This window comes from Engystomops pustulosus, chromosome 5 (genome assembly GCF_040894005.1).
Source record: "Engystomops pustulosus chromosome 5, aEngPut4.maternal, whole genome shotgun sequence".
Taxonomy (NCBI): domain Eukaryota; kingdom Metazoa; phylum Chordata; class Amphibia; order Anura; family Leptodactylidae; genus Engystomops; species Engystomops pustulosus.
Genome location: NC_092415.1, coordinates 214,115,009 through 214,141,445, shown reverse-complemented (window position 1 = coordinate 214,141,445; position 26,437 = coordinate 214,115,009). Strand labels below are relative to the sequence as shown.

Here is a 26,437-nt window from a genome sequence, read left to right as displayed (position 1 = left end):
ACCAAGCACCACACCTCTCCAGAGAACCAAGCTCCACACCTCTCCAGAAAACCAAGTTCCACACCTTTCCAGAGAACCAACCACTACACATCTCTAGAGAACCAAGCTCCATACCTCTCCAGAGAACCAACCACTACACCTCCCTAGAGAACCAAGCTCCACATCTCTCAAGAGAACCAACCACTACATCTCCTCAGAGAACCAAGCTCCACATCTCCTCAGAGAACCAAGCTCCACATCTCTCCAGAGAACCAACCAGTGGATCTCCTCAGAGAACAAAGCTCCACACCTCTCCAGAGAACCAACCACTACACCTCCCTAGAGAACCAAGCTCCACATCTCTCAAGAGAACCAACCCCTACATCTCCCCAGAGAACCAAGCTCAACACCTCTCTAGAGAACCAAGCTACACACCTCTGCACAGAACCAACCACCATACCTATCTGGAGCACCAACATCTCTCCAGATTGATTGCCTACACATCTCTCCGGAGCACTGATCTTATCACCTTGATCTTTCAACATGATTCAGGTTCTGTAATTTTGGTCTTTTTGAGTGATAGCATTAAAATCATGGAGTCATACGCTCAGCTCTAAAGTTGGTCTGGTTCTCAAATGTTGCAGTCACACTCTTGGTTTATAAGTAATAGAATCCATCTTCTGAAATTGTAGATCTATAGCTATAGATGAACTGAAGAGCTCTGTAGTGATGGAGCCACAATCTCAGCTCTGAAGTGATGAAGCCACAATCTCAGCTCTGAAGTGATGGAGCCACAATCTCAACTCTGAAGTGATGGAGCCACAAGCTCAGCTCTGAAGTGATGGAGCCACAAGCTCAGCTCTGAAGTGATGGAGCCACAAGCTCAGCTATGAAGTGATGAAGCCACAATCTCAGCTCTGAAGTGATGGAGCCACAATGTCAGCTCTGAAGTGATGGAGCCACAATCTCAGCTCTGAAGTGATGGAGCCACAATGTCAGCTCTGAAGTGATGGAGCCACAATGTCAGCTCTGAAGTGATGGAGCCACAATGTCAGCTCTGAAGTGATGGAGCCACAATCTCAGCTCTGAAGTGATGGAGCCACAATCTCAACTCTGAAGTGATGGAGCCACAAGCTCAGCTCTGAAGTGATGGAGCCACAAGCTCAGCTCTGAAGTGATGGAGCCACAAGCTCAGCTATGAAGTGATGAAGCCACAATGTCAGCTCTGAAGTGATGGAGCCACAATCTCAGCTATGAAGTGATGAAGCCACAATGTCAGCTCTGAAGTGATGGAGCCACAATCTCAACTCTGAAGTGATGGAGCCACAAGCTCAGCTCTGAAGTGATGGAGCCACAAGCTCAGCTCTGAAGTGATGGAGCCACAAGCTCAGCTCTGAAGTGATGGAGCCACAAGCTCAGTTCTGAAGTGATGGCGCCACAAGCTCAGTTCTGAAGCACTGGAGTCAAATGCTTGGCTTTAATTCCTGCTATGAACGTATTCCCAATATTCCTGTGAGACCAGTTCCGTAAGATTTGGCACTTAAGACATAAATTGGGGACAGAGAAGCGCAATACAACATGTACACAGTGAAAAAAGTCATCGCCATAACCTCAACACTCACCAGTTCTGGCAGGGACCGGACACTTCTTCTCCAGGCTGCGCATATACCCACTGAATGGGACCCGACCATCCAGAACCAGAGTCCGATGGTCCTAAAAAATTACAAAAATAATGTTGCAGGCAAGGAGCTCTTAGCCTCTAATGATTGTCCCTGTGTTTTCACCAAACTGAGCTTACCCAGAGTCCGGTTCTGATATTTGCATCTACAGTCCATGGGGACCACGCACACCCCATCCTGGATGATTTGCCCCTCAGGACATCCACATGACGGCATGCAGTCCTCACTATCCAGGCACACACTGTCTCCATAGAGGTCGTCACAGGATCGGGGGCAGGGTTTACCACATTGAAAGTCCACCAGACCTTTGTCGCAGTCTGCATGGGAGAAAATAAGCCTTTGTGTCTAACACAGTCATACTGATCACCCCCGGAACTCCAGGACTATGTGTGGAGAATCGGATCCAAGACTCCAGGACTATACGTAGTGCATATGCCCCATGATTCCAGGAATATACATGGCGGAGCTGATCCAGAACTCCAGTACTATGCATGGAGAATCGGATCCAGAACTCCAGGACTATGCATGGAGGATCAGAACTGAGACTCCAGGACTATGTGTGGTGGAGTCAACTCAGGATTCAAGAAGTATGTGTGTTGGATCAATTCCGGGACTACTGGACTACAAGCGGTTTATTGGGCCCAGGACTTCACCACTATAAATGGTGGAGCTGACTTTAGACTCCAGGATGATGTGTGGTGGAGCTGAACTAGGCCTCCAGGATGATGTGTGGTGGAGCTGAACTAGGCCTCCAGGATTAATTGTGGCTGATGGCCCAAGACTCCAGGACTATATGCGGTGGATTGACCCTGGGACTCCCGGACTATGTGTGGTAGAAATGATCAAGGGCTCCAGGACTATATGCGGTGGATTGGTTCCACGTCTCCAGTACTATGGGCGGTGGAGCTGACCCAGGACTTGATGACTATACATGGTGCAGCTGTCTCGGACTCAATGATTATGCATTGAGCAGCTTCCAGGGACTCTATGTGTGGTGGAGTTGACACTGGATACCAGGACTATGTGTAGTGGAGTTGACGCTGGATACCAGGACTATGTGTGGTGGAGTTGACCCTGGATACCAGGACTATGTGTGGTGGAGTTGATGCTGGATACCAGGACTATGTGTGGTGGAGTTGACGCTGGATACCAGGACTATGTGTGGTGGAGTTGATGCTGGATACCAGGACTATGTGTGGTGGAGTTGATGCTGGATACCAGGACTATGTGTGGTGGAGTTGATGCTGGATACCAGGACTATGTGTGGTGGAGTTGACGCTGGATACCAGGACTATGTGTGGTGGAGTTGACGCTGGATACCAGGACTATGTGTGGTGGAGTTGACGCTAGATACCAGGACTATGTGTGGTGGAGTTGACACTGGATACCAGGACTATGTGTGGTGGAGTTGACACTGGATACCAGGACTACGTGTGGTGGAGTTGACACTGGATACCAGGAATATGTTTGTTGGAGTTGACGCTGGATACCAGGACTATGTGTAGTGGAGTTGACGCTGGATACCAGGACTATGTGTGGTGGAGTTGACGCTGGATACCAGGACTATGTGTGGTGGAGTTGACGCTGGATACCAGGACTATGTGTGGTGGAGTTGACCCTGGATACCAGGACTATGTGTGGTGGAGTTGACCCTGGATACCAGGACTATGTGTGGTGGAGTTGACGCTGGATACCAGGACTATGTGTGGTGGAGTTGACGCTGGATACCAGGACTATGTGTGGTGGAGTTGACGCTGGATACCAGGACTATGTTTGGTGGAGTTGACGCTGGATACCAGGACTATGTGTGGTGGAGTTGTTGCTGGATACCGGGACTATGTGTGGTGGAGTTGACACTGGATACCAGGACTATGTGTGGTGGAGTTGACACTGGATACCAGGACTACGTGTGGTGGAGTTGATACTGGATACCAGGACTATGTGTGGTGGATTGGTTGCACGTCTCCAGGACTATGTGTGGTGGAGTTGTCACTGGATACCAGGACTATGTGTGGTGGAGTTAACGCTGGATACCAGGACTATGTTTGGTGGAGTTGACGCTGGATACCAGGACTATGTGTGGTGGAGTTGACCCTGGATACCAGGACTATGTGTGGTGGTGTTGACGCTAGATACCAGGACTATGTGTGGTGGAGTTGACCCTGGATACCAGGACTATGTGTGGTGGAGTTGACCCTGGATACCAGGACTATGTGTGGTGGTGTTGACGCTAGATACCAGGACTATGTGTGGTGGAGTTGACACTGGATACCAGGACTATGTGTGGTGGAGTTGACCCTGGATACCAGGACTATGTGTGGTGGTGTTGACGCTAGATACCAGGACTATGTGTGGTGGAGTTGACACTGGATACCAGGACTATGTGTGGTGGAGTTGACGCTGGATACCAGGACTATGTTTGGTGGAGTTGACACTGGATACCAGGACTATGTGTGGTGGAGTTGACCCTGGATACCAGGACTATGTGTGGTGGATTGGTTGCACGTCTCCAGGACTATGTGTGGTGGAGTTGACACTGGATACCAGGACTATGTGTGGTGGAGTTGACCCTGGATACCAGGACTATGTGTGGTGGTGTTGACGCTAGATACCAGGACTATGTGTGGTGGAGTTGACACTGGATACCAGGACTATGTGTGGTGGAGTTGACGCTGGATACCAGGACTATGTTTGGTGGAGTTGACACTGGATACCAGGACTATGTGTGGTGGAGTTGACCCTGGATACCAGGACTATGTGTGGTGGATTGGTTGCACGTCTCCAGGACTATGTGTGGTGGAGTTGTCACTGGATACCAGGACTATGTTTGGTGGAGTTGACCCTGGATACCAGGACTATGTGTGGTGGTGTTGACGCTAGATACCAGGACTATGTATGGTGGAGTTGATGCTAGATACCAGGACTATGTGTGGTGGACATGCTTGCTGGTGCTGACCCCACCAATGGAGCATTAATAAGGTCCTGACAGCAGGTGGGATGAGTGATGACCATCCATCTCCATGGCCCACCCCATTACCTGAGCACTGTGTGCTGTTGTCGTGGCAGGCCTGACTCTGTCTAGACTCCCCGACACATAGTAGACCCCCAAACCGTGCCGGTGGGTTGTTACACTGTCTGGTCCTCACAGCATCTCCGGTGCAGGCGTCACAGTATGACCACAGACTCCAGGGACCCCAGTTCCCGTTGACTGTGGGGAGATGACTAGTGGTTACACAATACACAGGGGTCTCCGGCTAGTGGCGGGTGGTCTCACTGCAGGTTACCTGGACAGAAGGATGGATGTGGACACTCCCTGTGCTCCAGCTGCACCCCCGTGTCACCATAGTACCGCTGGACATCCTCACACTCCTCTCCACCACCTCGGGGACTGGGACACGAACAGCTCCGGTACCGAGTCACCACCTCAGAGCCGCAAGTCCTAGAGCAGGGGGTCCATTCTGACCAATCACACCAGGCGCCAGCCACTAGGGGAGTATAAAGAGAGTTACACATGCGAGACCCCGTGAAGCCCCCACATAGGAGCTACCCACAGCTGTCCCCGCACCCGCTGGTGCCCAGCCCTAATTACCGGCACAGATGGCACTGGTGCACTCCATGGCGCCGTTCACACAGGTGCTGAGGAGACATCAGACATTAATCACAGGGGGCACAAGGGGGCACAGGGGTGTAACGTGCCCGGGGCAGAGCGTCTTACCAGTTATTACACCCATCCCCCCTGGGCACGCTCTCTCCTGGGAGATGTCTCTCTCCGGTCATGAGGTCCAGACACGAGCAGTCCTCCAGCTCCACACAAGACGAGCCATTGCCAGCCAGAAGCTTCCCCAGGGGGCAGTGACAGCCAGAGACACAGGGCTCAGAGCACAGCTGGGGGAGGGAAAGCCATGATGTCACCAGGACAGTAATGACATCACTTCCTGAATCCTGACCTCATTAATAACAATCTAATCTCCTATCACTCACAATGTATCACCCCCATCATCCCTGACCCCAGGAGCTGACAATCTAATCTCCTATCACACACCATGTATCACTCCCATCATCCCTGATCCCAGGAGCTGACAATCTAATCTCCTATCACACTCAGGGGCTCATTTAATAATGGTTGCGGATTACACTTTTGTCGGACAGTTTGCTGTTTTCGGCTTTTGCGCGGCAGTGACAGGTATAACAGTACTAACAAGGTAGAGGTCCAGCATCCAGGCAAAATTGAAGTATAAAAATCCACTTTTATTCAAAATGACATTAAAAACATATAGAGACGTCCTATAACATGGAAAACTGACGCGTTTCGGACCGTTCACGGTCTGAAACGCGTGAGTTTTCCATGTTATAGGACGTCTCTATACATTTTTAATATAGTTTTGAATAAAAGTGGATTTTTATACTTCAATTTTGCCTGGATGCTGGACCTCTACCTTGTTAGTACTGTGGAATATCTGACTGCTCCCGCACAGCATGTCCGTGCACCGGCGGCACATCCAAGTCGGCATCGTCTGAACATTAGTCGGTGAGCTGAAAAGACTTTTCCTTTTTCTTTATCAGGTATAACAGGAGTCTGCGCTGGGATTGGGATCCGACTGATTTGGATTTAACATTCAAATTTAAAAAGAAAAACATTCAAACTCCGACCGGGTAAGTGTATCACTCCCATCATCCCTGACCCCAGGAGCTCACAATCTAATCTCTCATGTATCACTCCCATTATCCCTCGGTTTATAGTTATGAATATTTGTGGCTCACCTGCTGTAACATCACTTCATCGCAGGACCTGGGGCAGGACGGAGCACAAGTGCTATAGATGGAGCCCACAATGGCCGAGCAGTTGCCAAATAGAGAAGCTGAATCTGAGATAAGAAACCAACCGTGAGATGTGGGTGTACAGGAGGTGACAGGTGTGATGAGATGCGGGTGTACAGGAGGTGACAGGTGTGATGAGATGCGGGTGTACAGGAGGTGACAGGTGTGATGAGATGCGGGTGTACAGGAGGTGACAGGTGTGATGACATGCGGGTGTACAGGAGGTGACAGGTGTGATGACATGCGGGTGTACAGGAGGTGACAGGTGTGATGAGATGCGGGTGTACAGGAGGTGACAGGTGTGATGAGATGCAGGTGTACAGGAGGTGACGGGTGTGATGAGATGCGGGTGTACAGGAGGTGACAGGTGTGATGAGATGCGGGTGTACAGGAGGTGACAGGTGTGATGAGATGCGGGTGTACAGGAGGTGACAGGTGTGATGACATGCGGGTGTACAGGAGGTGACAGGTGTGATGAGATGCGGATGTACAGGAGGTGACAGGTGTGATGAGATGCAGGTGTACAGGAGGTGACGGGTGTGATGAGATGCAGGTGTACAGGAGGTGACAGGTGTGATGAGATGCAGGTGTACAGGAGGTGACAGGTGTGATGACATGCGGGTGTACAGGAGGTGACAGGTGTGATGAGATGCGGGTGTACAGGAGGTGACAGGTGTGATGAGATGCAGGTGTACAGGAGGTGACGGGTGTGATGAGATGCGGGTGTACAGGAGGTGACAGGTGTGATGAGATGCGGGTGTACAGGAGGTGACTGGTGTGATGAGATGGGTGTACAGGAGGTGACAGGTGTGATGAGATGCGGGTGTACAGGAGGTGACAGGTGTGATGAGATGCAGGTGTACAGGAGGTGACAGGTGTGATGAGATGCGGGTGTACAGGAGGTGACAGGTGTGATGAGATGCAGGTGTACAGGAGGTGACAGGTGTGATGAGATGCAGGTGTACAGGAGGTGACAGGTGTGATGAGATGCGGGTGTACAGGAGGTGACAGGTGTGATGAGATGCGGGTGTACAGGAGGTGACGGGTGTGATGAGATGCGGGTGTACAGGAGGTGACAGGTGTGATGAGATGCGGGTGTACAGGAGGTGACGGGTGTGATGAGATGCGGGTGTACAGGAGGTGACAGGTGTGATGAGATGCAGGTGTACAGGAGGTGACAGGTGTGATGAGAAGTGTGTACAGGAGGTGACAGGTGTGATGAGATGCTGGTGTACAGGAGGTGACAGGTGTGATGAGATGCGGGTGTACAGGAGGTGACAGGTGTGATGAGATGCAGGTGTACAGGAGGTGACAGGTGTGATGAGATGCAGGTGTACAGGAGGTGACAGGTGTGATGAGATGCGGGTGTACAGGAGGTGACAGGTGTGATGAGATGCGGGTGTACAGGAGGTGACAGGTGTGATGAGATGCGGGTGTACAGGAGGTGACAGGTGTGATGAGATGCGGGTGTACAGGAGGTGACAGGTGTGATGAGATGCGGGTGTACAGGAGGTGACAGGTGTGATGAGATGCGGGTGTACAGGAGGTGACAGGTGTGATGAGATGCGGGTGTACAGGAGGTGACAGGTGTGATGAGATGCAGGTGTACAGGAGGTGACAGGTGTGATGAGATGCGGGTGTACAGGAGGTGACAGGTCTGATGAGATGCGGGTGTACAGGAGGTGACGGGTGTGATGAGATGCCAGTGTACAGGAGGTGACAGGTGTGATGAGATGCGGGTGTACAGGAGGTGACAGGTGTGATGAGATGCGGGTGTACAGGAGGTGACAGGTCTGATGAGATGCGGGTGTACAGGAGGTGACAGGTGTGATGAGATACCGGTGTACAGGAGGTGACAGGTGTGATGAGATGCGGGTGTACAGGAGGTGACAGGTGTAATGAGATGGTTGTACAGGAGGTGACAGGTGTAATGAGATGCAGGTGTACAGGAGGTGACAGGTGTAATGAGATGGTTGTACAGGAGGTGACAGGTGTGATGAGATGCAGGTGTACAGGAGGTGACGGGTGTGATGAGATGCAGGTGTACAGGAGGTGACGGGTGTGATAAGATGCAGGTGTACAGGAGGTGACAGGTGTGATGAGATGCAGGTGTACAGGAGGTGACGGATGTGATGAGATGCGGGTGTACAGGAGGTGACAGGTGTGATGAGATGCGGGTGTACAGGAGGTGACAGGTGTGATGAGATGCAGGTGTACAGGAGGTGACAGGTGTGATGAGATGCGGGTGTACAGGAGGTGACAGGTGTGATGAGATGCAGGTGTACAGGAGGTGACAGGTGTGATGAGATGCGGGTGTACAGGAGGTGACAGGTGTGATGAGATGCGGGTGTACAGGAGTTGACAGGTGTGATGAGATGCGGTTGTACAGGAGGTGACAGGTGTGATGAGATGCAGGTGTACAGGAGGTGACAGGGGTGATGAGAAGTGTGTACAGGAGGTGACAGGTGTGATGAGATGCGGGTGTACAGGAGGTGACAGGTGTGATGAGATGCGGGTGTACAGGAGGTGACAGGTGTGATGAGATGCAGGTGTACAGGAGGTGACAGGTGTGATGAGATGGGTGTACAGGAGGTGACAGGTGTGATGAGATGCAGGTGTACAGGAGGTGACAGGTGTGATGAGATGCGGGTGTACAGGAGGTGACAGGTGTGATGAGATGTGTGTACAGGAGGTGACGGGTGTAATGAGATGCGGGTGTACAGGAGGTGACAGGTGTGATGAGATGCAGGTGTACAGGAGGTGACAGGTGTGATGAGATGTGTGTACAGAGGTGACAGGTGTGATGCGATGTGTGTACAGGAGGTGACGGGTGTAATGAGATGCGGGTGTACAGGAGGTGACAGGTGTGATGAGATGCGGGTGTACAGGAGGTGCCAGGTGTGATGAGATGCAGGTGTACAGGAGGTGACAGGTGTGATGAGATGCGGGTGTACAGGAGGTGACAGGTGTGATGAGATGCGGGTGTACAGGAGGTGCCAGGTGTGATGAGATGCGGGTGTACAGGAGGTGACAGGTGTGATGAGATGCAGGTGTACAGGAGGTGCCAGGTGTGATGCGATGTGTGTACAGGAGGTGACGGGTGTGATGAGATGCTGGTGTACAGGAGGTGACAGGTGTGATGAGATGCGGGTGTACAGGAGGTGACAGGTGTGATGAGATGCGGGTGTACAGGAGGTGACAGGTGTGATGAGATGCGGGTGTACAGGAGGTGACAGGTGTGATGAGATGGGTGTACAGGAGGTGACAGGTGTACAGGAGGTGACAGGTGTGATGAGATGCAGGTGTACAGGAGGTGACAGGTGTGATGAGATGGGTGTACAGGAGGTGACAGGTGTGATGAGATGCAGGTGTACAGGAGGTGACAGGTGTGATGAGATGCAGGTGTACAGGAGGTGACAGGTGTGATGAGATGCAGGTGTACAGGAGGTGACAGGTGTGATGAGATGGGTGTACAGGAGGTGACAGGTGTGATGAGATGCAGGTGTACAGGAGGTGACAGGTGTGATGAGATGCAGGTGTACAGGAGGTGACAGGTGTGATGAGATGCGGGTGTACAGGAGGTGACAGGTGTGATGAGATGCGGGTGTACAGGAGGTGACGGGTGTGATGAGATGCGGGTGTACAGGAGGTGACGGGTGTGATGAGATGCGGGTGTACAGGAGGTGACAGGTGTGATGAGATGCAGGTGTACAGGAGGTGACAGGTGTGATGAGATGCGGGTGTACAGGAGGTGACAGGTGTGATGAGATGCGGGTGTACAGGAGGTGACGGGTGTGATGAGATGTGTGTACAGGAGGTGACAGGTGTGATGAGATGCGGGTGTACAGGAGGTGACGGGTGTGATGAGATGCAGGTGTACAGGAGGTGACAGGTGTGATGAGATGCAGGTGTACAGGAAGTGACGGGTGTGATGAGATGCGGGTGTACAGGAGGTGACAGGTCTGATGAGATGCAGGTGTACAGGAGGTGACAGGTGTGATGAGATGCGGGTGTACAGGAGGTGACGGGTGTGATGAGATGTGTGTACAGGAGGTGACAGGTGTGATGAGATGGGTGTACAGGAGGTGACAGGTGTGATGAGATGCGGGTGTACAGGAGGTGACAGGTGTGATGAGATGCAGGTGTACAGGAGGTGACAGGTGTGAGGAGATGGGTGTACAGGAGGTGACAGGTGTGATGAGATGCGGGTGTACAGGAGGTGACAGGTGTGATGAGATGCGGGTGTACAGGAGGTGACTGGTGTGATGAGATGGGTGTACAGGAGGTGACAGGTGTGATGAGATGCGGGTGTACAGGAGGTGACAGGTGTGATGAGATGCGGGTGTACAGGAGGTGACAGGTGTGATGAGATGGGTGTACAGGAGGTGACAGGTGTGATGAGATGCAGGTGTACAGGAGGTGACGGGTGTGATGAGATGCAGGTGTACAGGAGGTGACGGGTGTGATGAGATGCAGGTGTACAGGAGGTGACGGGTGTGATGAGATGCGGGTGTACAGGAGGTGACAGGTGTGATGCGATGTGTGTACAGGAGGTGACAGGTGTGATGAGATGCGGGTGTACAGGAGGTGACAGGTGTGATGAGATGCAGGTGTACAGGAAGTGACAGGTGTGATGAGATGCAGGTGTAAAGGAGGTGACAGGTTTGATGAGATGCGGGTGTACAGGAGGTGACAGGTGTGATGAGATGCGGGTGTACAGGAGGTGACAGGTGTGATGACATGCGGGTGTACAGGAGGTGACGGGTGTGATGAGATGCGGGTGTACAGGAGGTGACGGGTGTGATGAGATGCGGGTGTACAGGAGGTGACAGGTGTGATGAGATGCGGGTGTACAGGAGGTGACGGGTGTGATGAGATGTGTGTACAGGAGGTGACAGGTGTGATGAGATGCGGGTGTACAGGAGGTGACGGGTGTGATGAGATGCAGGTTTACAGGAGGTGACAGGTCTGATGAGATGCCAGTGTACAGGAGGTGACAGGTGTGATGAGATGCGGGTGTACAGGAGGTGACAGGTGTGATGAGATGCGGGTGTACAGGAGGTGACAGGTCTGATGAGATGCGGGTGTACAGGAGGTGACAGGTGTGATGAGATACCGGTGTACAGGAGGTGACAGGTGTGATGAGATACCGGTGTACAGGAGGTGACAGGTGTAATGAGATGGTTGTACAGGAGGTGACAGGTGTAATGAGATGCAGGTGTACAGGAGGTGACAGGTGTGATGAGATGCCGGTGTACAGGAGGTGACAGGTGTGATGAGATGCGGGTGTACAGGAGGTGACAGGTGTGATGAGATGGGTGTACAGGAGGTGACGGGTGTGATGAGATGCGGGTGTACAGGAGGTGACGGGTGTGATGAGATGCGGGTGTACAGGAGGTGACAGGTGTGATGAGATGGGTGTACAGGAGGTGACAGGTGTGATGAGATGCGGGTGTACAGGAGGTGACAGGTGTGATGAGATGCGGGTGTACAGGAGGTGACAGGTGTGATGAGATGCGGGTGTACAGGAGGTGACAGGTGTGATGAGATGCGGGTGTACAGGAGGTGACAGGTGTGATGAGATGCAGGTGTACAGGAGGTGACGGGTGTGATGAGATGCGGGTGTACAGGAGGTGACAGGTGTGATGGGATGCAGGTGTACAGGAGGTGACAGGTGTGATGAGATGCGGGTGTACAGGAGGTGACAGGTGTGATGAGATGCGGGTGTACAGGAGGTGACAGGTGTGATGAGATGCAGGTGTACAGGAGGTGACGGGTGTGATGAGATGCGGGTGTACAGGAGGTGACAGGTGTGATGGGATGCAGGTGTACAGGAGGTGACAGGTGTGATGAGATGCGGGTGTACAGGAGGTGACAGGTGTGATGAGATGCGGGTGTACAGGAGGTGACAGGTGTGATGAGATGCAGGTGTACAGGAGGTGACGGGTGTGATGAGATGCGGGTGTACAGGAGGTGACAGGTGTGATGAGATGGGTGTACAGGAGGTGACAGGTGTGATGAGATGCGGGTGTACAGGAGGTGACAGGTGTGATGAGATGCGGGTGTACAGGAGGTGACGGGTGTGATGAGATGCGGGTGTACAGGAGGTGACAGGTGTGATGAGATGCAGGTGTACAGGAGGTGACAGGTGTGATGAGATGCGGGTGTACAGGAGGTGACAGGTGTGATGAGATGCAGGTGTACAGGAGGTGACAGGTGTGATGAGATGCAGGTGTACAGGAGGTGACAGGTGTGATGAGATGCGGGTGTACAGGAGGTGACGGGTGTGATGAGATGCGGGTGTACAGGAGGTGACAGGTGTGATGAGATGCGGGTGTACAGGAGGTGACAGGTGTGTTGAGATGCAGGTGTACAGGAGGTGACAGGTGTGATGAGATGCAGGTGTACAGGAGGTGACAGGTGTGATGAGATGCAGGTGTACAGGAGGTGACAGGTGTGATGAGATGGGTGTACAGGAGGTGACGGGTGTGATGAGATGCGGGTGTACAAGAGGTGACGGGTGTGATGAGATGCCGGTGTACAGGAGGTGACGGGTGTGATGAGATGCGGGTATACACGAGGTGACTTGTTATACCTGGACAAGGCTCTAGTTGGCACGGTCCCATCTCTGTGCTCGGTCCCTCACAATAGTCTCCACCCCTGAGGGGTGAGGGATTGTTGCAGGTCCGGCTGCGTAATCTCACTCCTTCACCACATGTCTTGGTACACTCGGTCCAGTTGCTCCACGTGCTCCATTCTCCAGTTTCTGTAGGAAGAGGTTTGGTAGAACCATGTGGAGGGATGATGGGGACACGTTTGATGGGTAAAGATGAGAGATCGTAAAACATTCTCACCAGGACAGGGCTCCAGACTGCAGGGCTGCTCCTCACGATCTGGACCTTCACAGGGTAACCCACCACCGGATGGAGAAGGTTCAGTGCAGAATCGGTAACGGTTCTGGAATCCTCCTCCGCAAGATTCAGAACATTCGCTCCAAGGCGTCCACAAGGACCAGCTCCCATCTACCACTGCGAGGAGATATCACAGTATTATGGGGGGCTATGGCTAAGGAGGACAGAGGCCACTGAGACTGGACTGACAGAGTCCACCAGGAATGGACCAAAAGCGGCCACCGGGACTGGACTGAAAGAATCTTCCTGGGCTCCAGAGATTTAGGCCTGCAGGACTGGTCCAATAGCGGCCACCAGGACTGGATTGACAGATGCCACAAGAAGTTGGGTGACAGAAGTATTAAGGACTAAACTTTGATAGGCCGACATTGGAGAGTCATAGGCAACAAGAAATGGACTGCTAGAAGCCACTGGAAGCCGAGTTATGGAATTTTGGAGGCCTCCAGGAGTGGAGGGACAGGAGGTCTCCACATGACCAGAAAGACAAGAACATCTCCGGAGCCCATACAGAAGAGTCCAGGGCTATACAAGAGACACGTCGGGGAGTCGGGGTCTCACCGGCACATGTCGCCTCCGAGCAGTTGGAGATTTGTCCTGATAGACAGGTGCTGAGGAGAAGAAGAGCACAAAGTATTATAAGATCACTGCCGGAACGTTCTTTTTATATTTCCCACAAACAGTAATGGAGGAAACGGCTGTGGAGGATCAACAAACCTACCTTCTAGTGACCACCCTCACCCTCAAGTAATGACCCTCGTAGTAGTGCTCCACCGAGCGGCGCACCATGTGGTTAGGACTCCCCGGTGACCATATACTGACCATCTTCCACTCACCAGTTATTGCAGTCCTTCTGTATGGGGTCTCCGGGCTCGTACCAGGCTCCGTCCTCAGTGCAAGGGCAGTCAGCGGGGGGGACGCAGACATTGTTCTGTGATACAGAGGTCACCAGTTACTCAGAAGACCCTCGTGTGACCACCCTTTATATCTGGTGTATTAGAGCGATGGACGCGCGGCAGGATGGTTTCTCACCGCCCCACGACAGGTCCAGTGCAGTCGGGAGACATTTGCTTTATCTACATGTGATCTCCGCACAGAGGGAAGAGATTGGGGCATTGTTTTCCTTAAAGGGATCTGTCACCAGATTTTACCCCTTTAATCCCCAATCCCCCTCAAGTCAAGGATGAAACGACCTTTCTAGAATCCCTTTTACAGGCACGAGGGGCATATTCTCTGCAGACGCCCCTGGTGTTATATCATTAATCATCTCATCTTTTACATTGGGCTTGTGGTTCATGCCCTACCTGAGGGGAGAGTTTACTGGGGTAAAACCTGATTCCCTCCAGAAATGAAGGTGCTGGTAGTTGGGGGGGGGGGGAGGTGCGCCAGGGCACAGATAATCCTGCACCACCATACATGAGCCCTGGTACATAATACCGGCCACAATCTGCCCGCTCACCAGTAGGACCTTCCCGTCCTGGCAGTAACAGCCCGGCTGACAAGTCCCATTGAGGCCTTCACCGCTGAAGTCAGCACAGGATGATGGGCCCTCCTGGCACTCCTTCCACACCTTTCCATCTGAGCAGGTGCCAGGCTCCTCACCTGTAAGCAGAACATCACAGCACTGAGGAAGGAATGTCCAGAGCTACACACAAGGTAAGTTGTCCCACCATAAAACAATAAGCGACCTGGAACTTCACCAACACGTCCAGAAGTGGCCTGAGGTTTGTCTCGGGCCACAAATCCCAATGTTCGTGACTTGGCCTGATATAATCCCGTTACAGATTGGGCTATAACGAGAGCCGGTGGGGGGTGTCACACAAGAAATTACCCATGACACACCTACCTCACCCAACACCTAAAGTGTGACCTTTTAGGAGTCCCACACATGAAACAAGCAATCACTTGGGGATTCACTCACAAGCTAAGGAGCGGCCCAAGGAATTACCCATTGCCAGCACTTCATCTACAATCCAAGTAGTGACCTCGGCCTCACTAAACAAAACGTATCCCAAATAGGGCACAAGTTCTCACCAGAACAGGGTCTCAGGTTACAGGTGGAAAACTCGATCCCCCGCAGCGCAATGCTGATCCGGCTCCGATTCCTGTATCCTCCTCCACAGGGGACAGAACACTCTGACCATGGACCCCAGTCCCCGGCAACACCTAGAAATAGACACAAAAAGTATCACACATCCCAAAATGTCACAACAAGGCAGGAAAATATTTCTATCACATCCAGTGGAAGCTTCTGCTGGGGCAGGAGATTGGAAATAACCATGAGACCATGACCAGGTCACTGAAGGTCCACCCATAAATGTACCATAAAGGGTGCATTGATAGTCCATAACAACCGTAACCCATAATACTACCACATCATAGAGCTGCACAGAGAGCAAATAACTGCATAAAAAACTTAACTGGGGCTTAAGATAAGTCAACTGTGAGAAAAGACTCAGTTAAGGCCCTTTCCCCCTGTTGTCCATAACATAAACCTGGGGCTGTCCCCTCCTCAAACTTACCTTTACAAGGCTGCAAACTGCAAAATTCTATGGCAACACCAGTGCCCTCACAAGGTCTCCCCCCAAATGCTGCAGGCGGGTTAGTCTTGGAGCGGTAGCGACGCCTGGTCCCTACGTTACAAGTTCTACTACAGGAACTCCAGGGTGTCCAGCTGCTCCATCCACAGTCCACTGTAAGAAGACACAAAAAGAGGTATGAAGAGTGGGCAATGCAACATGCTACAGACCACCATATGAGGAGTATAACATGTGTCTACACATCTACTCAACCAGACCACCATATGAGGAGTATAAATGTGTCTACACATCTACTCAACCAGACCACCATATGAGGAGTATAACATGTATCTACACATCTACTCAACCAGACCACCATATGAGGAGTATAACATGTGTCTACACATCTACTCAACCAGACCACCATATGAGGAGTATAAATGTGTCTACACATCTACTCAACCAGACCACCATATGAGGAGTATAACATGTGTCTACACATCTACTCAACCAGACCACCATATGAGGAGTATAACATGTGTCTACACATCTACTCAACCAGACCACCATATGAGGAGTATAACATGTGTCTACACATCTACTCAACCAGACCACCATATGAGGAGCATAAATGTGTCTACACATCTACTCAACCAGACCATCATATGAGGAGTATAACATGTGTCTACACATCTACTCAACCAGACCACCATATGAGGAGTATAACATGTGTCTACACATCTACTCAACCAGACCACCATATGAGGAGCATAAATGTGTCTACACATCTATTCAACCAGACCACCATATGAGGAGTATAAATGTGTCCACACATCTACTCAACCAGACCACCATATGAGAAGTATAACATGTGTCTACACATCTACTCAACCAGACCACCATATGAGGAGTATAAATGTGTCTACACATCTACTCAACCAGACCACCATATGAGGAGTATAAATGTGTCTACACATCTACTCAACCAGACCACCATATGAGGAGTATAAATGTGTCTACACATCTACTCAACCAGACCACCATATGAGGAGAATAAATGTGTCTACACATCTACTCAACCAGACAACCATATGAGGAGCATAACATGTGTCTACACATCTACTCAACCAGACCACCATATGAGGAGTATAACATGTGTCTACACATCTACTCAACCAGACCACCATATGAGGAGCATAACATGTGTCTACACATCTACTCAACCAGACCACCATATGAGGGGTATAACATGTGTCTACACATCTACTCAACCAGACCACCATATGAGGAGCATAACATGTGTCTACACATCTACTCAACCAGACCACCATATGAGGGGTATAACATGTGTCTACACATCTACTCAACCAGACCACCATATGAGGAGCATAACATGTGTCTACACATCTACTCAACCAGACCACCATATGAGGAGTATAACATGTGTCTACACATCTACTCAACCAGACCAGCATATGAGGAGCATAACATGTGTCTACACATTTCCTCAACCAGACCACCATATGAGGAGTATAACATGTGTCTACACATCTACTCAACCAGACCACCATATGAGGAGCATAAATGTGTCTACACATCTATTCAACCAGACCACCATATGAGGAGTATAAATGTGTCCACACATCTACTCAACCAGACCACCATATGAGAAGTATAACATGTGTCTACACATCTACTCAACCAGACCACCATATGAGGAGTATAAATGTGTCTACACATCTACTCAACCAGACCACCATATGAGGAGTATAAATGTGTCTACACATCTACTCAACCAGACCACCATATGAGGAGTATAAATGTGTCTACACATCTACTCAACCAGACCACCATATGAGGAGAATAAATGTGTCTACACATCTACTCAACCAGACAACCATATGAGGAGCATAACATGTGTCTACACATCTACTCAACCAGACCACCATATGAGGAGTATAACATGTGTCTACACATCTACTCAACCAGACCACCATATGAGGAGCATAACATGTGTCTACACATCTACTCAACCAGACCACCATATGAGGGGTATAACATGTGTCTACACATCTACTCAACCAGACCACCATATGAGGAGCATAACATGTGTCTACACATCTACTCAACCAGACCACCATATGAGGGGTATAACATGTGTCTACACATCTACTCAACCAGACCACCATATGAGGAGCATAACATGTGTCTACACATCTACTCAACCAGACCACCATATGAGGAGTATAACATGTGTCTACACATCTACTCAACCAGACCAGCATATGAGGAGCATAACATGTGTCTACACATTTCCTCAACCAGACCACCATATGAGGAGTATAAATGTGTCTACACATCTACTCAACCAGACCACCATATGAGGAGAATAAATGTGTCTACACATCTACTCAACCAGACAACCATATGAGGAGCATAACATGTGTCTACACATCTACTCAACCAGACCACCATATGAGGAGTATAACATGTGTCTACACATCTACTCAACCAGACCACCATATGAGGAGCATAACATGTGTCTACACATCTACTCAACCAGACCACCATATGAGGGGTATAACATGTGTCTACACATCTACTCAACCAGACCACCATATGAGGAGCATAACATGTGTCTACACATCTACTCAACCAGACCACCATATGAGGGGTATAACATGTGTCTACACATCTACTCAACCAGACCACCATATGAGGAGCATAACATGTGTCTACACATCTACTCAACCAGACCACCATATGAGGAGTATAACATGTGTCTACACATCTACTCAACCAGACCAGCATATGAGGAGCATAACATGTGTCTACACATTTCCTCAACCAGACCACCATATGAGGAGTATAAATGTGTCTACACATCTACTCAACCAGACCACCATATGAGGAGCATAAATGTGTCTACACATCTACTCAACCAGACCACCATATGATGAGTATAAATGTGTCTACACATCTACTCAACCAGACCACCATATGATGAGTATAACATGTGTCTACACATCTACTCAACCAGACCACCATATGAGGAGTATAAATGTGTCTACACATCTACTCAACCAGACCACCATATGAGGAGCATAACATGTGTCTACACATCTACTCAACCAGACCACCATATGAGGAGTATAACATGTGTCTACACATCTACTCAACCAGACCACCATATGATGAGTATAACATGTGTCTACACATCTACTCAACCAGACCACCATATGAGGAGTATAACATGTGTCTACACATCTACTCAACCAGACCACCATATGAGAAGTATAACATGTGTCTACACATCTACTGAACCAGACCACCATATGAGAAGTATAACATGTGTCCACACATCTACTCAACCAGACCACCATATGAGGAGTATAAATGTGTCTACACATCTACTCAACCAGACCACCATATGAGGAGTATAAATGTGTCTACACATCTACTCAACCAGACCACCATATGAGGGGTATAACATGTGTCTACATATCTACTCAACCAGACCACCATATGAGGAGTATAACATGTGTCTACACATCTACTCAACCAGACCACCATATGAGGAGCATAACATGTGTCCACACATCTACTCAACCAGACCACCATATGAGGAGTATAAATGTGTCTACACATCTACTCAACCAGACCACCATATGAGGAGTATAAATGTGTCTACACATCTACTCAACCAGACCACCATATGAGGAGTATAACATGTGTCCACACATCTACTCAACCAGACCACCATATGAGGAGTATAAATGTGTCTACACATCTACTCAACCAGACCACCATATGAGGAGTATAAATGTGTCTACACATCTACTCAACCAGACCACCATATGAGGAGTATAAATGTGTCTACACATCTACTCAACCAGACCACCATATGAGGAGTATAAATGTGTCTACACATCTACTCAACCAGACCACCATATGAGGAGTATAACATGTGTCTACACATCTACTCAACCAGACCACCATATGAGGAGTATAACATGTGTCTACACATCTACTCAACCAGACCACCATATGAGGAGCATAACATGTGTCTACACATCTACTCAACCAGACCCACATATGAGTATAACATGTGTCTACATATCTACTCAACCAGACCACCATATGAGGAGCATAAATGTGTCTACACATCTACTCAACCAGACCACCATATGAGGAGCATAACATGTGTCCATACATCTACTCAACCAGACCACCATATGAGGAGTATAAATGTCTCTACACATCTACTCAACCAGACCACCATATGAGGGGTATAACATGTGTCTACATATCTACTCAACCAGACCACCATATGAGGAGTATAACATGTGTCTACACATCTACTCAACCAGACCACCATATGAGGAGTATAACATGTGTCTACACATCTACTCAACCAGACCACCATATGAGGAGTATAAATGTGTCTACACATCTACTCAACCAGACCACCATATGATGAGTATAACATGTGTCTACACATCTACTCAACCAGACCACCATATGAGTATAACATGTGTCTACACATCTACTCAACCAGACCACCATATGAGGAGCATAAATGTGTCTACACATCTACTCAACCAGACCACCATATGAGGAGTATAAATGTGTCCACACATCTACTCAACCAGACCACCATATGATGAGTATAACATGTGTCTACACATCTACTCAACCAGACCACCATATGAGGAGCATAACATGTGTCTACACATCTACTCAACCAGACCACCATATGAGAAGTATAACATGTGTCTACACATCTACTCAACCAGACCACCATATGAGGAGTATAACATGTGTCTACACATCTACTCAACCAGACCACCATATGAGGAGTATAACATGTGTCTACACATCTACTCAACCAGACCACCATATGAGGAGTATAACATGTGTCTACACATCTACTCAACCAGACCACCATATGAGGAGCATAACATGTGTCTACACATCTACTCAACCAGACAACCATATGAGGAGCATAACATGTGTCTACACATCTACTCAACCAGACCACCATATGAGGAGCATAACATGTGTCTACACATCTACTCAACCAGACCAGCATATGAGTATAACATGTGTCTACACATCTACTCAACCAGACCACCATATGAGGAGTATAAATGTGTCTACACATCTACTCAACCAGACCACCATATGAGGAGTATAACATGTGTCTACACATCTACTCAACCAGACCACCATATGAGGAGTATAAATGTGTCTACACATCTACTCAACCAGACCACCATATGAGGAGCATAACATGTGTCTACACATCTACTCAACCAGACCACCATATGAGGAGTATAACATGTGTCTACACATCTACTCAACCAGACCACCATATGAGGAGTATAAATGTGTCCACACATGTACTCAACCAGACCACCATATGAGAAGTATAACATGTGTCTACACATCTACTCAACCAGACCACCATATGAGGAGTATAACATGTGTCTACACATCTACTCAACCAGACCACCATATGAGGAGTATAAATGTGTCTACACATCTATTCAACCAGACCACCATATGAGGAGTATAACATGTGTCTACACATCTACTCAACCAGACCACCATATGAGGAGTATAAATGTGTCTACACATCTATTCAACCAGACCACCATATGATGAGTATAACATGTGTCTACACATCTACTCAACCAGACCACCATATGAGGAGCATAACATGTGTCTACACATCTACTCAACCAGACCACCATATGAGGAGCATAAATGTGTCTACACATCTACTCAACCAGACCACCATATGAGGGGTATAAATGTGTCTACACATCTACTCAACCAGACCACCATATGATGAGTATAACATGTGTCTACACATCTACTCAACCAGACCACCATATGAGGGGTATAACAAGTGTCTACACATCTACTCAACCAGACCACCATATGAGGAGTATAAATGTGTCTACACATCTACTCAACCAGACCACCATATGAGAAGTATAAATGTGTCTACACATCTACTCAACCAGACCACCATATGAGGAGTATAACATGTGTCTACACATCTACTCAACCAGACCACCATATGAGGAGCATAACATGTGTCTACACATCTACTCAACCAGACCACCATATGAGGAGTATAAATGTGTCTACACATCTACTCAACCAGACCACCATATGAGGAGCATAAATGTGTCTACACATCTACTCAACCAGACCACCATATGAGGAGCATAACATGTGTCTACACATCTACTCAACCAGACCACCATATGAGGAGCATAACATGTGTCTACACATCTACTCAACCAGACCACCATATGAGAAGTATAACATGTGTCTACACATCTACTCAACCAGACCACCATATGAGGAGTATAAATGTGTCTACACATCTACTCAACCAGACCACCATATGAGGAGTATAAATGTGTCTACACATCTACTCAACCAGACCACCATATGAGGAGCATAACATGTGTCTACACATCTACTCAACCAGACCACCATATGAGGAGTATAACATGTGTCTACACATCTACTCAACCAGACCACCATATGAGGAGTATAAATGTGTCCACACATCTACTCAACCAGACCACCATATGATGAGTATAACATGTGTCTACACATCTACTCAACCAGACCACCATATGAGGAGCAGAACATGTGTCTACACATCTACTCAACCAGACCACCATATGATGAGTATAACATGTGTCTACACATCTACTCAACCAGACCACCATATGAGGAGTATAAATGTGTCCACACATCTACTCAACCAGACCACCATATGAGGAGTATAACATGTGTCTACAAATCTACTCAACCAGACCACCATATGAGGAGCATAACATGTGTCTACACATCTACTCAACCAGACCACCATATGAGGAGCATAACATGTGTCTACACATCTACTCAACCAGAGCACTATATGAGGAGTATAAATGTGTCTACACATCTACTCAACCAGACCACCATATGAGGAGTATAACATGTGTCTACACATCTACTCAACCAGACCACCATATGAGGAGTATAAATGTGTCTACACATCTACTCAACCAGACCACCATATGAGGAGTATAAATGTGTCTACACATCTACTCAACCAGATCACCATATGAGGAGTATAACATGTGTCTACACATCTACTCAACCAGACCACCATATGAGGAGCATAACATGTGTCTACACATCTACTCAACCAGACCACCATATGAGGAGCATAACATGTGTCTACACATCTACTCAACCAGACCTCCATATGAGGAGTATAACATGTGTCTACACATCTACTCAACCAGACCACCATATGAGGAGTATAACATGTGTCTACATATCTACTCAACCAGACCACCATATGAGGAGTATAACATGTGTCTACACATCTACTCAACCAGACCACCATATGAGGAGTATAAATGTGTCTACACATCTACTCATGGTTCCTCACACTGTAGCTTTTTGGAAAGTGGGGAAGTTTACAAAAAGTGTATGCAAAACCTTTTGTTCAAATGGAGCAGAAAAAGTTCTGTGCCAAAATTAATAAATCCCCCATGGTAGCAACTAATTTTAAAATTGTGGGAAGGAAAGGGTGCACGTTTTGCACAGTCCAGGGCCGTGAACCAGTTTTTGGCCTGTTAAAAAAACGCATGCATAAGATAATTGGTAAAACCTGTCAAAAACGCATTTATCAACGGACTGCTTAAAAGTGCTGCTAATTGGGTTTTAAAGGGACGGATACATCAGTGTTTCAGGGTAATGGGCGCTATTGCCCTTGTTGGATTCTAGACAGTGAATATGGCCGTCCGTGGTCTTCTCAGGTGAAGAGGGTGGTTACCTGGACAAGGCTCGGAGCTGCAGACCATCTCTCCAGAGGAACATGTGCTGGAGGAAGACACAAGAACATAAGTGTCCAGGGAACATCATACACCACATTGTGACACTACACGGGGGCACTGACCAGTTATTACAGGCATCCAGTGTCCGGACCTCCCCTGGTGACAGCACCTCACCCCGGTGGTAGCAGACGCACTCGCTGCGGGGGACACAGCTACTATTCTGTAGGAAGAGCCCCTCCGGGCAGTAGCAGCCCTCGTAGCAGCTGGCGGCGCACTCCACATGTGCCGCCTGGTCCAGGCACAGTCGCGGGCAGGCCCCTCCCCCTCTGCGGCACTCCGCCGCCGTCTGGTAGACCATAGAGCCCGGACAAGAGTCTGAGAGGCAAAAACAATGGGAAGAGCACAAAATGGAAAGAAATCTCAGAAGTGGGAAATAAAAAAGTTCTAGGCTTCAGTCCCTGAAAATTCATCTAGATTTATGTTTCACAGCTGAGACTTAGAGAAACCAGAAGGAACTACAATACAGAGGCTCACATTTATCAAAAACAGTGCAGTGTGTACTATGTACTATGTGTACTATGTGCAGGGGGTATGTACTATGTGCAGTGTGTACTATGTGCAGGGGGTATGTACTATGTGCAGTGTGTACTATGTGCAGGGGGGTACTATGTGTACTATGTTCAGTGTGTACTATGTGCAGTGTGTACTATGTGCAGGGGGTATGTACTATGTGCAGTGTGTACTATGTGCAGTGTGTACTATGTGCAGGGGGGTACTATGTGCAGGGGGGTACTATGTGCAGTGTCCTGTGCACTATGTGCAGGGTCCTGTGTACTATGTGCAGGGTCCTGTGTACTATGTGCAGTATCCTGTGTACTATGTGCAGTGTGTACTATGTACTATGTGCAGGGCCTGTGTACTATGTGCAGTGTCCTGTGTACCATGTGCAGTGTGTACTATGTACTATGTGCAGGGACCTGTGTACTATGTGCAGGGTGTGTACTATGTGCAGGGTCCTGTGTACTATGTGCAGTGTGTACTATGTACTATGTGCAGGGCCTGTGTACTATGTGCAGTGTCCTGTGTACCATGTGCAGTGTGTACTATGTACTATGTGCAGGGACCTGTGTACTATGTGCAGGGACCTGTGTACTATATGCAGGGACCTGTGTGCTATGTGCAGTGTCCTGTGTACTATGTGCAGTGTGTACTATGTGCAGTGTGTACTATGTACTATGTGCAGTGTGTACTATGTGCAGTGTGTACTATGTGCAGTGTCCTGTGTACTATGTGCAATGTGTACTATGTACTATGTGCAGTGTCCTGTGTACTATGTGCAGGGTCCTGTGTACTATGTGCAGGGTCCTGTGTACTATGTGCAGGGTCCTGTGTACTATGTGCAGTGTCCTGTATACTATGTGCAGTGTGTACTATGTGCAGGGGGTGTGTACTATGTACAGTGTCCTGTGTACTATGTGCAGGGTGTGTACTATGTGCAGTGTCCTGTGTACTAGGTGCAGGGGGTGTGTACTATGTGCAGTGTCCTGTGTACTAGGTGCAGGGACCTGTGTACTATGTGCAGGGACCTGTGTACTATATGCAGGGACCTGTGTGCTATGTGCAGTGTCCTGTGTACTATGTGCAGTGTGTACTATGTGCAGTGTGTACTATGTACTATGTGCAGTGTGTACTATGTGCAGTGTCCTGTGTACTATGTGCAATGTGTACTATGTACTATGTGCAGTGTCCTGTGTACTATGTGCAGGGTCCTGTGTACTATGTGCAGTGTCCTGTATACTATGTGCAGTGTGTACTATGTGCAGGGGGTGTGTACTATGTACAGTGTCCTGTGTACTATGTGCAGGGTGTGTACTATGTGCAGTGTCCTGTGTACTAGGTGCAGGGGGTGTGTACTATGTGCAAGGGGGTGTACTATGTACTATGTGCAGTGTGTACTATGTGCAGGGTCCTGTGTACTATGTGCAGGGTCCTGTGTACTATGTGCAGTGTGTGTACTATGTGCAGTGTGTGTACTATGTGCAGTGTTTACTATGTGCAGGGTCCTGTGTACTATGTGCAGGGGTCCTGTGTACTATGTGCAGGGGTCCTGTGTGCTATGTGCAGGGGTCCTGTGTGCTATGTGCAGGGTCCTGTGTACTATGTGCAGTGTCCTGTGTACTATGTGCAGGGGTCCTGTGTGCTATGTGCAGGGTCCTGTGTACTATGTGCAGGGTCCTGTGTGCTATGTGCAGGGTCCTGTGTACTATGTGCAGTGTCCTGTGTACTATGTGCAGTGCCCTGTGTATTATGTGCAGTGTGTACTATGTGCAGGGTCCTGTGTACTATGTGCAGTGTCCTGTGTATTATGTGCAGTGTGTACTATGTGCAGGGTCCTGTGTGCTATGTGCAGGGTGTACTATGTGCAGTGTCCTGTGTACCATGTGCAGTGTCCTGTGTACCATGTGCAGTGTCTTGTGTACCATGTGCAGTGTACTGTGTACAATGTGCAGTGTACTGTGTACAATGTGCAGTGTACTGTGTACAATGTGCAGTGTCCTGTGTACAATGTGCAGTGTCCTATGTACTATGTGCAGTGTCCTATGTACTATGTGCAGTGTCCTGAGCACTATGTGCAGTGTCCTGTGTACTATGTGCAGGGTCCTGTGTACTATGTGCAG

At 48.9% G+C, this 26,437-nt stretch overlaps 1 protein-coding gene across 5 annotated transcripts in view; it reads right to left on the bottom strand.

Annotated features, from left to right (window-relative positions):
* Positions 1–26,437, bottom strand: part of LOC140133894 (SCO-spondin-like) — a 235,870-nt gene that overhangs the window by 55,610 nt on the left and 153,823 nt on the right. For all 5 annotated transcript variants that reach the window (XM_072154576.1, XM_072154577.1, XM_072154579.1 and 2 more), the window contains exons 64-79: positions 23,882–24,134; positions 23,759–23,805; positions 15,907–16,077; positions 15,419–15,550; positions 14,844–14,986; positions 14,221–14,315; positions 13,946–13,995; positions 13,331–13,504; positions 13,072–13,242; positions 6,420–6,523; positions 5,374–5,543; positions 5,248–5,294; positions 4,943–5,143; positions 4,696–4,866; positions 1,778–1,975; positions 1,602–1,692 (exon numbers count right to left, since the gene is read on the bottom strand). In XM_072154576.1, the coding sequence (XP_072010677.1) occupies positions 1,602–1,692; positions 1,778–1,975; positions 4,696–4,866; positions 4,943–5,143; positions 5,248–5,294; positions 5,374–5,543; positions 6,420–6,523; positions 13,072–13,242; positions 13,331–13,504; positions 13,946–13,995; positions 14,221–14,315; positions 14,844–14,986; positions 15,419–15,550; positions 15,907–16,077; positions 23,759–23,805; positions 23,882–24,134 (2,218 nt within the window). The remainder of the gene's footprint in view (positions 1–1,601; positions 1,693–1,777; positions 1,976–4,695; positions 4,867–4,942; positions 5,144–5,247; positions 5,295–5,373; positions 5,544–6,419; positions 6,524–13,071; positions 13,243–13,330; positions 13,505–13,945; positions 13,996–14,220; positions 14,316–14,843; positions 14,987–15,418; positions 15,551–15,906; positions 16,078–23,758; positions 23,806–23,881; positions 24,135–26,437) is intronic.